Source organism: Eucalyptus grandis, chromosome 3 (genome assembly GCF_016545825.1).
Source record: "Eucalyptus grandis isolate ANBG69807.140 chromosome 3, ASM1654582v1, whole genome shotgun sequence".
NCBI classification, from domain to species: Eukaryota; Viridiplantae; Streptophyta; class Magnoliopsida; order Myrtales; family Myrtaceae; genus Eucalyptus; species Eucalyptus grandis.
Window position 1 is genome coordinate 36,631,643 of NC_052614.1, and position 16,694 is coordinate 36,648,336.

At 38.0% G+C, this 16,694-nt stretch overlaps 1 protein-coding gene across 1 annotated transcript; it reads left to right on the forward strand.

The window, feature by feature from the left end:
• Positions 1 to 5,572: 5,572 nt before the first annotated feature.
• On the forward strand, positions 5,573 to 13,651 carry LOC104439585 (putative cadmium/zinc-transporting ATPase HMA4). The gene is given in 12 exon segments (XM_039309584.1): positions 5,573 to 5,831; positions 5,917 to 6,174; positions 6,810 to 6,907; positions 7,519 to 7,735; positions 7,738 to 7,776; positions 7,878 to 8,015; positions 8,414 to 8,654; positions 8,801 to 9,003; positions 9,147 to 9,247; positions 12,641 to 12,727; positions 13,174 to 13,445; positions 13,447 to 13,651. Coding segments are annotated over 12 exon segments (2,118 nt in total).
• Positions 13,652 to 16,694: the final 3,043 nt, after the last annotated feature.

Here is a 16,694-nt window from a genome sequence, read left to right on the forward strand (position 1 = left end):
CGGTGGTCTTCTAGCATGACTGGGCACTGTCCCGCCCTATCGGGCATGACATCATCTAAACCCCCCCCCCTAGATGGCATTCCATAAAGGAGTATTGGTCTCACCTCAACTGCGACTCGGCATCCGGACCCTCGCCGAACATCCGATAAAAATCGAGCATCGCCCCCAAACTCCCGTTGGGTGACGGGTTCGATTAAATAACCACTCAAGCATACTAACAATCAAACCAATTCTTATTGCTATTAATTAGCCTAGAACAAAAAAGTTCGTTTTCAAATAATTAACTTTGACAATTTTTCACATTTATAAATTTCGGTAAAATATTCATACGTGGTCACATGTTTGAAACCAACCCATCAAACTTTGCAGACTTTCTTTTTAAAACCCTATTGTTTTATTTAGCACGTAAAATTTGGCGTCCAAACCCGACACCTCAAAATTCTCTATTTTCTTGCCCATAAACCCTTTTTTTAATATAATAAATCAAATCTATAATTTGGCAATCAATAACATAGCATTATAATGCTCAAACGATCGAAATTAAGCACAATCTCATCTAGAAAAACAAGATAAAATTCTACCTAATGGATAATCCATCATTAATTACACTAATCATGATTAATTAAGCTAATCACAATTAATTAGGCTAAGCGCGATTGATTAAGGTAATTGCAATTAATTAGGCTAAAATCGACTAATTAACCTAACTATAATTAATTAAAAACTAATCACCGTTAATTAAAATAATGTTTAATTAAAATAATCACGTTTAATTAAAATAAACTCAATTAATTAATCTAACCATAATTAATTAATCTAAGCGTACTTACTTAAACTAATTGTACTTAAATTTAATCTAAACTGTCCTTAATCGCAATTAAGGCTAAACTAAAATTAAACGTCATTATCCTTAAACTAATATATCCCCTAAACGTAATTAATATCATAATCCACGATTAGGAAGTTAACTCATGGGTTTCCGACAACAGCAAGCTCAAGGCGATGGCGGCACGACAGTGTCAAGAACACTAGGCTCACGACTCAAGTGGAAACTCGACAGTGGTAGCTCAGCAAAGTTGAGCTCACGGCCAAGGGGGGCTCGGCTTGGGTGATAGCCATAGTGGTGGCTCGGCTTGCAATGGCGAGGGTGGCTCAAGGACGGCGACGATGATGCAAGCGGCTTGATGGACGAGTGGCTCGAGTGGCGACGACTTGGAAGCTCGGCGGTGGAGATGGTGAACGATGAGGGTGGTGGGATGATGATGTTGCGTGGTGGTGAAGTGGCGTGGATGATGGTGGTGGAAGGGGCGTGGTCGGGTAGTAGAAAAAAGAAAAGGGGGAAACAAAAATGGGGGAAAGAAATGGGGAGAAGAAGATGGGGTGAGGAAAATGGAAGGAAGTGCTGCGGCTGAAGCGAGGGAGAGAAGCGAGAGAGAGAGAGAGAGAGAGAGAGGAAAAAGGGAGGGGGCTGCAGCAGGAAAGGAAGGGGTGGACGCACGGGGGAGAGAGAAAAGAAAGGGGAGGAGAGAGAGAAAAAAGAAAATAAGAGAATGATTTTCCCCATAATTTCTTCTAAAATTCTATCATTTCTCACACATACTTCCCTAAAAACCCTTCTAGCCTAGTATCATATCCCCACAATTTCTTTTTCTTTTCCTTTTATCTTTAAAGCCAAAATTATGGCCCATAATTCACCATTTTGCCACTAGATCCGAATTTCCCTTTTTCCGGTCCCCAATTTTTCGTCCGATAATTCATTTTTCGAAAATTTTGAACATGCCGATAATTCAACGGACAATAAGGCGACATCCAATAATTTAATCTCGAAACCCTCAAAAGTTCGATACTCGAAATTGAATTAAATTTTGTGATTAAAAATCGATCAAACGCGACTTTAGTACGACTTAATATATCGGGTGGCTTTTAAAGATTCTCGTGCGGTTGACTAGTGGTCGAAAATTTTCAATTCACATTTGTGCATCTTCAAATCGCAATTGTCATTTAATCGAGAGGGTTCAATTACATATCTTGAATATATGATCAATAGAAAAAATCGGTTTATTGACGTTCAACACGAATATCGTAATCGTATAGAATTACCCGTGAACCGACTACATACTTCCGTCGAATTAACTTATATCCGTTCGTTAATTAATTTATAATAGTGTAGTATTGACCATTGTCGATCCTTATAATTGAGCAGTCAATCCCTGATTGAATTCTTTAATCCTTCGTGTTAAAACCCTTTACGGCATCACCAAATAGATTAGTTAACTCATGAGTGATCAACTGAAAGTAAAATAACCATAAGTGCATCGATGAACTAACCACTTCATATATTTCAAAATAGAGCCAAATTTTGGGATATCACCAAATGAGTGAGAGTTATAGAGAAGGCACATGAGCGAGGATGAGCGATGACAAGTGACGGTGAGTGAACAACAAGAAGGTGTTCATAGCCCTGAACAATGGTGACCCGGCACTATTTGGATCCTCCCGAGACACGTCATTTTGCCTAGAGGTAGTGCTACATCATTTTGCTTGACCAAGCCATATAGGATTGTGCAACGTCGTTTTGGACATCCACATGGATTAGAATTTTTAAAAATATACCAAGTGAGATAAAAAAAAAATATTAATCAATTTGGCTGGAATTTCTCATCGAAGGCACTTAAGTGATCATTTTTTCTTCGATTTGATACTAAAATGAACCAGCAAAAACTTTTGTCATTGAAATGAGAGCCGTACACAATTTTTTGCACTTCTAATGTCCTCCCAAAAAACCAACACGAGAAGAACAACTGTGGGCGCATCATCAACATCAACGATAAGAAAAACAAATTGAAATCCCTAAATACCCAATTGTCATCCCTCCATGAAAATCAAAAACCCACATTGCAGCTCCACACGGCAACAACAGAAATGAGACCTCGTGGTTCGCCATACTCTGCTTCCTTCGTTCGAAATTTCAACGGAAGGACTAACATGACGAAAAAATATTCAGGGCCACATTGACAAAGAAAAATAATACAAGGATGAAGCACCCCCGAACCCACGCTACCCTTACCAGCAGGACCGAATGCATGTTTACTGTTTAGGTATGTTTTTGTTTCATTGAAAGAAAAATAGCAATTTCGAAGAATCTTATGAAGCAATCGCACGGATCAACATTCAGTATATCCAAAAATTAACATGGCGTATCAATACGTGCAAAATAGATCAACATGCACCATTAAAATTATACTAAAAATATAGTCTTAGACCTGTATGATGCATGTAGGGGTAACTAGTTCCACGATGGGTCAACTCCCATTCGAAACTGGGAACAGCCTAATTTGTGAAATTGAAAACCGACCCACTTGGTCCAAAAACCTGTCCAATTCCAATTCCTAGGTGGGTCCAAGAACAGTGGTGATATCTTTTTTTTCCCTATTTCTCACAAGACTACAAGTGTTGTTACATAATCTAAACTCTCATTTTTTGTTGTTTTGGATCTTTAATCAATGAAAATCTCAGTGGGAAGAAGTTAAAGATGTGATAACATATGATTAACTTTAAAGCAGGAAACGAATCTATAATCACCGGTTCCAAATTTTAGGAACCAAGAACTACCCAGAATCAAGTGGCTCGATCCGGTTCTGGTGCTCACCCAGACGCATGAGCACCTTTTATAGGAATTTTGTTTTTTCATTTATGTTTTTGTATTGAGAAAAAGACACTCCCCGCGCACCAGAGATAATAAAGGGCATTTGCTCATATAAAAGTCTCCCGAGGAAGGCTAGTTGACTTCCAACTCCCAAACACTCACCTAGTAAATAAATAATTATTCATAATCCAACCTTGCCAAGATGAATTGCGAAGGAAAAATAAGAAAATTTCGATGAACTTGTGCAGCGATCAAGATAATATCGACCGACGTTCGATGTATCCGATGTTGACGTGTCAAAAAATGCAAAATAGATCACCAACCAAGATTTATAAAATACTACAAAAATATAGCTAAAAAAACTACGGCAACTTGCTAATATATAAAATAAGACCGCTTATCATTACATCATCACACCTATTACAAAAATATATCCTTTTTCATTTATTTTTTGTCTCCTGAGGAAGACAAGTTGACATCCAACACAAAAATCTCATGTGATAAATAATTTTTTTGTTCTCAATCAAACCTTACCGATGTGAATCAAGAACAAAAAATAACAAATTTCGGTGAATTTTGAGAGAGATGATTGTCCTAAAAATTCATATACCTATTGTGTAGTGGTTAATTCAATCATAAAATTTTCAATTAGGTCAATTTGACCAATTTAGTACCAAACTTTTTGATAATTTGTCGATATAGTTCCTTCAATCAAAATTAGTTAGAAATCATTGACGTGACCGCTAACCATCAAATGTGGCACAACCGATGTTGATGGAGACATTTTCTATTGAACTTTTATGAATTTTTCAATTTTCTATTTTTTTTATTTTTTTATATTATATATATATATATATATTTTTTTTTTTTTGTGACAAGGGAACCCCTCACAAAGCCGATAGCTGGGAGTAAACCCCTGGGGAGGCACGTAGGAAACCACCACCCATGACTTTTATATTATTTTATTCACCGTTAACTTCCCAAAAGGGCCGGTAGGCAAAAAGAAAGAAAAATAAAAAAAAATAATAACAAAATAACAAAAAAATTCAATAAAAATTGTAAAAATTATTCATGTCAACATCAATCATATCACACAAAACGGCCGGCGACTAAGTCAGTCATTTCTGACCGATTTTGGCTAGAAGGACAATATCAGCAAATCATTAAAAATTCATGACTAAATTTGTCAAATCAAAAAGTTTAGAAGTGAATTAACAATCATACAATAGAATTAGGATTTTTTGAATGATTTTCCCAATTTTGAGAAGTGATTGATACTGACCAACATTCACTATATCGAATAATTAACTTGACATATCAATAAATGAAGAATAGATCATCAACCAAGATTTAGAGTAATACTAAAACTATAATTTTAAACCACGACATCTTGCCAGTATATATATTATAAAGACCACTTATCATTAACCACCACACATTTTACAGCAATTGTTTTTTCATTTGTATTTGTACGAGGAATTAGACCCGACAACCTTAAAGAAGCACATTTCTCATGTAGTATTCTCCTGAGGGAATCTCGTTGACTTCAAACACACCAAATCTCATGTAAATATATAATTAATTAGTCATAATCCAACCTTTGCCAATATAATTTGAGTAAATATTTTAGAGAGAGAGATCGATAGATGTCATGCAATACATCAATCTTTTTTTTTTTCATTTGCGTTTGTGTTAAGAAGAAGACACCCCCCGAGAACAAAGGGATCACACTTGACAAACAAAGGGATCACACTTGATAAGCGCATTGTTCGTGTCGTGACTCGTGTGACAGTCTCCTGAGGAAGGCTAATAGGATACCAACGCACCAAATCTCGCTTGAGAAATAGTTAAATATTCATGGTCCAACCTAAATACATTAAAGCTCAAGAAGATGATGCCTTCCCCAGCCGAAACCCAAACGATCGTATGCATGTCACCCGTCTACATGCCGAACGCTCTGCTACATCTTTCTTGCCCAGAGAGCGAGCGAGAGAGAGAGAGGACAATGTCATCCAATACGGAGAAACGTACTTGGAAGTGCTGGGCCTTTGTTGTGCCACGGAAGTTGCATTGATCGAGAAGATCCTGAGGCAGCTCGATGGGGTCAACCACAGCTCGGTCATCCTCCCAACAAAAACGGTCATCGTCCTCCATCACCCTCTGATCGTTTCTCAGTCGAAACTTGGTATGAATACGATCGATTGCAGCCGCTTTTGCTACGATCGAAACTCAGTATGTAGTGTTGGTTTATCATGTACTTAATATGGCAGTTGAGGCACTAAATAAGGCGAGGTTGGAAGCTAGCATTAAACATCGGGGCAAGATTGATTCAGCGACAAAATGGCCATCACCAGCGCTGATCGTTTGCGGGTTGTTGCTCGGTTTGTCATTTCTTAAGTGCGTTTATCAGCCGCTGAAATGGCTGGCTCTGGCTGCTGTTGTTGTTGGCCTTCCGTCGATTGCGTGGAGAAGCTTCGCATCCATCAAGCATCTCACACTAAATATCTACGTTCTCATTCTGATTTCGGGTAATAATCCTTTTCAAATGATTAATTGTTCTTCGCTAGATGGGATGCAAGTTCATGTGGTTCTTATAACATGAGCTGAGGACGTGATATCACCAGACTAACCGAGTATTCTCGCTGTCTAGACATGGGCTTTAACCATCTTGCAAAGTGAAATGAACATGATAAATCAATGGGTCGGCATGTTTATGCACAGCTATATACATTAGTCTCATTCCTAATGACTCATCTACTGTTGTAACTTCAATCGACTTGTCATGTAAGTTATGGAGCGAATTCTTTTCCTTAGGATTAGGGCTTGAGCACGTCACTCCTCATGAATTCCACAATCTAGTTCATAGATAGCTTGCTTTTGACCAAAATGGAGCTAGCCTGTAGCTTTGTATCGGAAAGTTAGGCTCGGATATCACCTACCCACTATACAGAAAGATAAGGCTTTGGACAGTAGATGAAGTAATGGTACTGATCCATCTTAGAAATTCATAAGTAGCAGGCTGTTGAAAAACGAGAAAGGTGGGGCTCATTCCTCACTTAATGATTTTGTCATTGATCTTAAACATCTGTGTATACATGATGAGTAGATCATCTCTCGAAATTGATTAAAGTGGTGTAATCTTGTTGCAATGCTGAAATTGCAGTGATAGGAACACTTGCCTTGCAAGATTACTGGGAAGCTGCTTCCGTAGTCTTCCTGTTTTCCATTGCTCAGTGGCTCGAGTTGAGGGCTAGTCACAAGGTTTGACATTCAATTCTCTGTTTAGAAACAAAATAGGAAAGAATGCATGTTTTCCCCCAAATATTTTGTCCTGCCAAACATAGGCATCCATTGCTCTTTATCTATCCTTCCCTGTGAGGCCATTGAGAATACTAGACGTTGACAGATTTAAGGATTGATGTATACAACCAACAACCTCTAAATCCATTCATTTGCATCACATTCAGAAAGTCTGCATTAATTTGGCTAGTTAGTTACTTATCCAAACAAAATAGAAAAAGAACTTGGGGAAATGGTTTGATAGAACTTTGGACTTAAATCATCTAAATCAGTACATTTGGACTGACGACAGGTTATTATGTTCGATGTTCTCCCCATAGTCTTGACCGAGTCATACAGAAAGAAAATTACATGAAAGCATATTGCTTAATGAAATTTGAAAGAAGAAATCATACATATACTGTGCTTGGAGATTATACAAGATCAGGCTGAAAAGATAGCCTGGAAATGCAGCCTACCATACTTTCACAACAGACTATTTCACTCTTTATCTCTTACTGTCGAGAAAGATACACGATTCTGTATGATTAGATATATCTTGGTCTGTGGTGTGATTTCTTTTCTGTGGCAAGGCAATGGCAACCATGTCATCATTGGCAAGCATGACTCCAGAAAAAGCTGTTATAGCCGAGACTGGAGAGTCTGTTGATGTTAACGATGTGAAAATGAGCACAGGACTTTCAGTAAAGGCCAGTGAAGAAGCCGTACCAATCGATGGAATTGTTGTGGATGGGAAATGCGACGTGAATGAGAAAATGTTGAGGGGGGAATCATATCCTGTTCCAAGGGTGTCGGTTGGACAGTTTGGGCAGGCTCTATCAATTTAAATGGTTAGTGTCATACATGGCACCTCTTTTTTTCCTTTTCTAGTGGGAAAGCGTGTTCCAATTATTGAGTCTTCTTTCCATTGGATCACGATTTTTTTTTGCAGGCTATATTAGTGTAAGAACCATGGCTTTGGCTACAGATTCCGTGGTGGCCTGAATGGCTAAACTAGTCGAGGAGGCTCATAAGGAAAAGACTCGTACGCAAGGCCTCATAGACAAATGTGCAAAATACTATATTCCAGGCAAGCAAGTTACCCGATTTCCTTTCCCAACAAAATGCACAACACCCAAAAGTGTTTTATAAATATATCCCACATTTCTATGGAAATAATCTGAAAATATCATCCCAGATATTAATTCTAGAAGAGAATTGCCTAGCGATATTCCAGGGTACGTATTTTTTCCAACTGAATAACCTGAAAATTTTTTTTTTTTTGATGCGCGATATTTTTGTTGTGAGAGTTTAAACATTTCATTGCTTTCTCTTTCAAGATGACTGAGTTGGTTAAAATCCATACTAGCCAAGTACTTTTTAGATTTCAACATGATATTTGGGCGCCGACAGTCTCATTGATTGATAAAAACATAGTATCCATCTTCAAAGCGTTTCACGAGCTTGACAACTATAATTTCTTTGTAGGAGTTGTTTTGGTGTCGGCTTGTATTGCTGCGGTTCCTGCTGCACTGAAGCTTAAGAATGAACACCACTGGTTTCACTTGGCAATAGTTGTTCTGATCGGCTCATGTCCTTGCGCACTCATCCTCTCTACACGCATCAAATGGGCGTTTGACAAAACAGGCACAAGGAAAAGAGGAGATTTTGTGGTGACCAACTTACAATCAGATTGCAATGACATTGACCTTAACACTTTGCTCTACTGGTGATCTGACTCATTCATCCCTTATCCAACTTAATTAAGAACTATCGAAAATTCTCTTTCGATCTATATAGCTCATGTTTGAGATTGGAGTTGAAAATTTCTAGCATCAAACTGAAAAACCTGAAAGCAAATCTTGCAATGTGAAGGGTATCGAGCATCGAGAGTAAATCAAACCATCCAATGTCAGCTGCAATAATTGATTATGCCAATTCTTTCTCTATTGAGCCAAAGCCTGAAGAAGTGGCGGATTTTCAAAATTTTCCTGGGGAAGGAATTTATGGTCAAATCAACAGTAAAAGCATCTATATTGGGAACCGGAGAATCGGTCTAAGGGCTGGCTGCGAAACAGGTCGGTTTCTTTGTTACTGAAGATGAGCAAATTTCGTATAACTAGCTCAGGCAAATAGTTATTCAACAGTAATATTCTTCTTCCTTATATTTCTTTCCTGTTTCTTATTAATCTCTCCTTCGATTTACTGGGGTGTGCCACAGCGAGTGGCATTGAAACGGACACAAATGGATTCATATACATTGGACAAAGCCTGGTGGGAAAGTTCAGTCTCTCATATGCTTGTAGAACTAGGTCGATGGATGTCACGCCCCGAACTCGAGTGCGCACATATCCCTCGTTGGTCAATCAAACTGCAACATTCTCATAACTTGTCGCCGACTCATTCAATTTTAAACATAGGCAGAAGCGAATTAAACAATCTTTGGACAACAAACAAACATAGGATAGAAAAAGTAGGATAACCAAATTTCACAAACACACTTTTATAAACAAACTAGGTCATATACAAAAGAGTCTAACTCAAAAAGGGCCACTGAGCTATCTAAACTCCTGGCTCAACAACCATGGGCGTCGGGTCCACCACGACACCCATCAGGAGTATCGAGATTTATCAGGTGAGCTGCTTCCCACCCCCAAGTCTCAATGGGAGGCCCGTCGAAACCCAAGATGGGACCTCCTGACCCTCTTGAGGAAAGTTGATGAACCATGCTATGAATCGATGAGGTACCAGTTGAGGTAAGCCCTCATCGACTCAAACTGTGGACTCCACCAGCTCTCTGGTCAAGGTGGTCCCGGGGATAGGGAAATAGGTAAACTCAAAATCCATCATCTGCGGGACCCCGTATCGCATGTGACGTGCCTCTATCTAAGGACTTGTAAAAAGTTAAACCACGACGGGGTGAAACGATGTCTTAGCGAGTCTACACCCTAAATCCCGATTAGGAATGTAATACACTTAAAGGCAGCCTAAGCGCACATCAAATGAGACTTACCTCACCTCAGCACCTCCCTGCACATTAGTATCGTTCATATAACATATGCATCCAATCAATGTACTCAGTAATTGAAACACTTCAACTCACATTTCAATCAATCACATGGGTCCCGATTATAAGGCCAAATCGTTATGACACATCACATTCCGTGCCACACAATTTTGTCCCATAATCAGGCACGATCAAATCACTCATTCAAGCGTTTCAATTAGTTACGACCCAACGACCACGGCTGACTCAACAGTCAGCGATCTTCCGGCATAGCCGAGTATCGTCTCGCCCCATCGAGCACAGCAACGTCTACATCTAGACGGCATTCCCAAAAGAGCATTGGCCTAGCCTCCACTGCGAACGACATCCGTTGACATGGGGCATTCCCGAATGAGTATCATCCGGCATAAAAGCTCATGATGGATTCTCATAACGATCATACGCACATCTAATCCCCACCAAGGACATCGTGTTTTGCACTCAGATGCCTCAATTTAAATAATGTGTTTAACCTATTTTCTTCATATTAAAAATACATGGTAAAATAATTGTACATGGATACATGATCAAATTGTACCATAAAATGTAATATCCTCTTTTTTAAAAATCCCACTATTTTATATAGTACCTAAAAACATTTTTGGCGTCAAAAATCGACATCCAATGTTTTTCTAATTAAACACCAAAATTCCATATTTTTTAAATAATAAATCAAAAATCATCAATCATCATTCAATTGCATGAATTAACACTCAATTGCATAAACCAATTATATACGATCGGCACGAAATTCTAATGACCGGCTATCCTGGTATAATTTACGGAAAATAATAAATAATTAAATAAATTACAATTAAATAAATAAATTACAAAATAATTAAATTAAACCACTAATTAATCTATATACACTAATCTAAACACCTAATAACTAATTAACTAATCTACTAAGCTAACTAATTTAATCAAACCACCTAATAACTAATTAGACTAACTAATCAATCCTACTAACTTAGGCATATAACTAATTACCACTAATTAAACTAACTAACCCCCTAATCTCTAATTAAACTACTAATCCACATTTAAGCATCATTAGCACCCTAATTAGAGTTTAGGACATGAACTCACTGAATTAGCAAATAAACCGGTTCACAGCGACGGCAATGCAACGGCGACCAAAACTCAAGCCTATAGTGACGCCAAAGGAAGCTCAGATCAGGCTGAAAACCGCAAGGGAAGCTCATGGTTTGGGCTGGTTGAAGCTGCTCTGGAGGGACTAAGCTGGTGCGAGCTGGTTGGCGGCAAGTTGCGTGAGCAGGGGGCTGGTGGCTGCTGGAGTTAGGCGGCTCAAGACTGGGCTGAAGATGGCAAAGCGGGCATGAGGTTGAGTGGAGTTACTTCGGTGGGCGTTGGGCTGGAACGTGCGTGGGTTGCATCAGGGATACGGGCGAGAAGTCAAGGGGAAACGGCGGGCTGATTTGAGTCGTTGGTGGGGGTGTCACAGATGTGTGGCAGCAAAAGGGAGAATTGATGGAGATGGGAGTGGAGGAGTGCAACGAAGGTGACGCTGGCAGAGAGAAAGTGGGCTTGCGACTGAAAAGAAAAAATGGAGGAGGAACCGAGCTTGAAAGGAAAATGAAAGAGAAGACAGAAACAGGAGGGGTTGGTGAAGCTGGCACATGAAGGGGGAAAAAAGAGAGGCCAAGAAGTCAATGAAAAATATCTAAAGCACTTGAGTGCTTTTCCCCATTATCTTCAGCCAAGTTGGAGCCAACAATATCAATTGGTCACTCAAGGCCAATTGCTCACACATCTTCACCAACTAGAGCTAAATTGAGGACCAAAATGCAGCTGCCCCTCAAGCCTACGAATTTTGCATCCAATCACTCTAGTTCTTCACAAATCTCTCTAATTGATGGCCAAATTTGTTGAGGAGGAAGCCCATGCCAAATTTCGCACTTGTATTCATAAACTAATCCCTTTTGAAGGCCAAAAATCCACTTGAAAATGGCCAATTGAATTTATTGAATTTAAATCGCCCAATTTTGAATTTTCACCAAAAATCTAGGCTCGTCGAAAATTCTTCAAAGGATGAGTGATGTCATAAAAATAAATCGTGACACGCCCAAACTTTTGATTCCTGAAACCGGGTTCAATTTCGTGGTTAATTTCAACCGGATGCGATTTTAGCGTAACCTAACCTACTGAGTAGCTTTTAAGAATTTTTAACGTGTTTGATTCGTTGTCGATTATTTTCAATCCACATTGTGCATCTTCGACACATCGATGACTCTTGGTTGTCGTAAAAATCTCAATGTTTCATTTACGGGCACCGGGTACAGAATCAGCAAAGAAATCGGTTTAATGTCGTTCAACGCGAATTTTGCAATCATGTGGAATCACCCACAATTTAATTACATGCTTCTGTCGAATCGACCTATCTCCGGTCTCCAATCTATTTTAACAGTGCCATATTGACCTTTGCAAATTAGCATGGTTGAACAGTTAATTTCTGATCGAATTCTCAAGTCGGTCGCGTTTATATTCCTTAATGGCTTCACCTAATAGATTAGTTATCTCGTGAGTGATCAACTCAGAAAAAATACTATAAGTGCGTTGATGAAAAGAGAAAATATTATAAGTGCGTTGATGAAAAGCCCAATTCATATTATCGGGATAGGGTCGAAAATCACGATGTCACAATGGAGGCCATTAATGATGTTAAATCACTAGGCATCAAGACCGCCATGCTCACAGGTGATAGCCAAGTTGCAACCAGGTCCACACAGAATCAGGTGCGCTTCCATCATCCTCGTCTTATTACATCAGTACTGAATTATGGAAATGATCTTCCACACAACTGCCACCTTAATCCATGACTGGTATTTTATCGATTGAGAATAATCACAGATTTGAGCTCCAATGAAACTTTTAGGTCCAAAAGAACTTGGAACACAATTTGCAAAGAAAGACCAAAACTTGGCAAGTTCAACTTGTTCTCTTCATTTTTTTCTCCTAAAGAAAATGGAATGCTAATAATAGAAATTGAATCCTAACAAAGAAATTGAAGATTCGTTGTAGCATGAACCGACTGAGGTTCGTTAACTTTCTACCTGCAAAACCGCCTCCTATTCAGCTTGTCCAAATGTATCTTGTTTTACATTTCTTCCATAAATATATACTATATACTAGTGCGCCAATAATATGCAGAGTGTACCGAAAAATAAAAATCTGTTTGCAGCTCAACAATGCTCTAGACATTGTATGTGCAGAACTCTTGCCCGAAAACAAGGTAAAAACAATAGAAGACTTCAAGAAATATGGACCAACTGCAATGATTGGTGACGGAGTAAATGGTGCTCCTGCATTAGCCACAGCTGATGTAGGCATCCCGATGGGGAATTCTGGTTCAGCCCTCTCAATGGAGATGGCCGATGTGATTCTCATGTCGAATGACATTCAAAAGATCCCAGAAGCTATTAAACTCGCCAGGTGGGCCTTCAGGAAGCTCGTCCACTGTGAAGGGCACAGTCCTCGGATTAGCCTTTGCTGGGTACCCATTGGTTTGGGCTGCAGTTCTCACAGACGTGGGCACATGTTTGATCTTGATTCTCAACAGCACGCATTGTCTAAACGCCACCTCAAACCGAGTAAAGAATTTCAACGAAAGGAATAACATGACAGAGGGAGTAATATATATTTTAGAGGTCACAAAATAGTACAATAATGACATCGAACAAGTTAACAAAGTACAGGGAGGACTTATGCCTTTATCCCTACTATCTAGGACTTAGAAAAACCGCCCCATAAAAATCAAAGTCATTTTACACTTGTGACCCAACTTTTCTAGTTTAGAGCTAAACCATATGGCTGGAAATAAAATATCGTGACTCTTCTCTTAACAAAGAAATATAGGCAGAGGTTAATGATTTTTATTTTCTTTGGCTCATTGCGAAGATACACGAGTTACAAAGTCTCCCCAACTTTTGGGGCAAAAATAAAAGTCAATTTTTTTTTGGAGCAGAAAATAAAAGTCTAATTAACTCAGCCGAATACGACTAAAAATAAAAATAAAAAACTCAGTCGAAAATTGCCAAAAGCCGTCCTGATGCAGTACTCTTCCTCCCAAGTCCGGACATAAATTCCAGCTTTGTTTGCTTGCAAGCATCATCGGCAGAAAACATTAAATGACAAGGGAATGCGACAAAGGCCGTAAATGTTTGTTGGGTCGTGTGACACCAAATTGGCCCTTTCTATGGGCCACTACAAGACAAAAAAAGGACGAGAGAACTCCCAAAAGAATACGTTGACAACACCGGAAGGAGCGCTAGATCTGAAATTTGAGCTTATATTTGGAGCAGTTATGAGCAAATTTCTAACCTCGTTTCTTTCTTCTTTTCTAGGACAAGTGAAATCTTAACTTGATGTTACTTACTATGATGTGCTCTCGTGCACAAGAGATCAAGAATACTAAAGTACTTAGTGTGTTTTTCTGGGCCCAAAGAAAAAAAGGTCGGGAAAGATAAGAGTTGTCATTTCCGATCTCACACACTTCAAATGGGATAAACACCAAATTTGATTGGGGAAAAGCCAGATAATCTATCACGGTCCTAGAGGTGGGATGATTGTCCCACCTAGAGATAATATGAAAAGTTTTAAAAAAAAAAATAACAAGCATTACTCGTGTGTTTTCTCTCAGTCACATGATAGAGCAAGACATTGAGGGCCACTGCAAGTGTTGGAAGACCACCAAGTAATGGTCACCAAAGTAAGGCGACTGGGTGGTTGCTTACTCCGATGCTTGCTAGATCTCCTTGTGTTGCGGTGGTTGCCCACAACAGAGCCTATCGCCACCATGGAGGTGGCTAGAAAATGGCGACCACCATCGGCAATGCTCACTTCCTTCACAAGTATAGAGTAGGTTTTTCTTTTTTAAACTTAACTATTAATTTATTTACTATTATTTCAATCCAAAATTAAGTTTTATTCACTCATTTACCAAACACAATATAAGAGAAGAAAAATCCTCCTCTCATTTCTTATCTTCTTATCTTATCCAATTCACAATTGTTATCTTAGAGACCAAATGCAGTCTTAAGTGATTAGGGAGCAAAAGAAAATTATATTTGAGCGATTTGATGACATTTTGTCAATGTGTTACATAATATATAAATATTTTACAAAATAATTCCTCCAAGCGTAGGCTAACTTTTAAGCTATAATCCGCGCCTCCGTGCCGTATGCAACTCAATAGATTACTAGGCCTCTCCTCGGACAATGAGATTGCCAAGGCAATCTTATTAGTTCTAATCTAGTTTGTCCACTAGCTTTGCATGTGACCATCTGATTACTTTTCTGTCCTTGTGCCGAGAAAAGTAAGTGATACAAATCATTTTTCTCGTGCCCTATAATTAAAGTCTATACGGTGCCTATGACATTATTAAATAAATCAAGATTAAATTTCAATGTGTTAAATGAATGTGAAATGACACTATATGTATACTCTATATCAAGTAGTAAACTCTTATTTATATAAGAGTAATATTAGTTGTCTTCATTCAATTAAGTTACTCGAAGACTATAAATTGTGATGATCGCATTAATGCAATGTCAATATAGTTATATCGGTATCATTATATACATACACCAAACTCTTTTTTGACAAAAGCAAAGTACTTACTAAATCGAATTATTCGAAGCTTAAACATCCAATAGTCAGTCAAAAATCATATAGCTTGAATTGACATGTTTATTCAAATAAAACAATCTTGCGCATCTATCTAAAAATTGTTTTAAAATCCATAAATTCAATAGACTAATTGTATGCTATGTAAATCTACTTTTAAGAATCTGTTTGTTTCATGAAAAATATATGATTTAAAAGATATTTTTCTAAAAACAATCACTTATATCGGTTGAAATAATTAGTGATGAGAAATGTTTTCATTATCAACGACAATTCGTATCTCAATATTTTCATGTGTAAATGATGAAAATATTTTTCGTTTATTCATTTTTGTAAGTGACTAGTGGTCGCTTTTAAGAAAATATTTTTAAAAAAAAATGACTTATTTTTTGGAAAACAAACAGAGCCTAATACACAAGGATAAAAAAATAAAACATATTGATTATGGGAAGAAAAGAAGCAAAATGAATATGGCAATTATGTAACTCCAAGCACCTTAGGATTGTTAGGACTCTCTCTTTGTTTATAGAAAATAATTTGACCTTTTCAAAGGTTTTTCTATCCATAAATTTTGAGTGATATACAACCAATTTCCATGTGGCAATATCTCGCTAAAGTGATGTGTATGAATAGTATTTACAAAATACCATACCATATTTTTACAAATAAATGTCACAAGTATACTAGTCCCATTTTGAGATCGCATCATAAATTATTATTACATGTTCACCATATTGTATAGCTATAATAATAATAATAATAATAATAATAATAATAATAATAATAATAATAATAATAATAATAATAAATGTCTAAACTTGCCTTCCAATTTCCCACGAAAAACAAAAGGAAGATCAACTATCGATTTTTTTTTCCGAGTGGGAGTAGTTAGTCTTCACTCTTTCTTTTGGTCATATGTTGACCTTCTGCGCTTGAATTGATCAAGTATTAAAATAATTTAAAAGACATAAAGCTTTTACGCCTCAACCAAACTCCTAACAACTCCAAGAGAAGAGGAAGGGGGAAAAAAGGAAAAATTGACCCCATCAGCCCTTCTACTATGCAAGCAAACGATT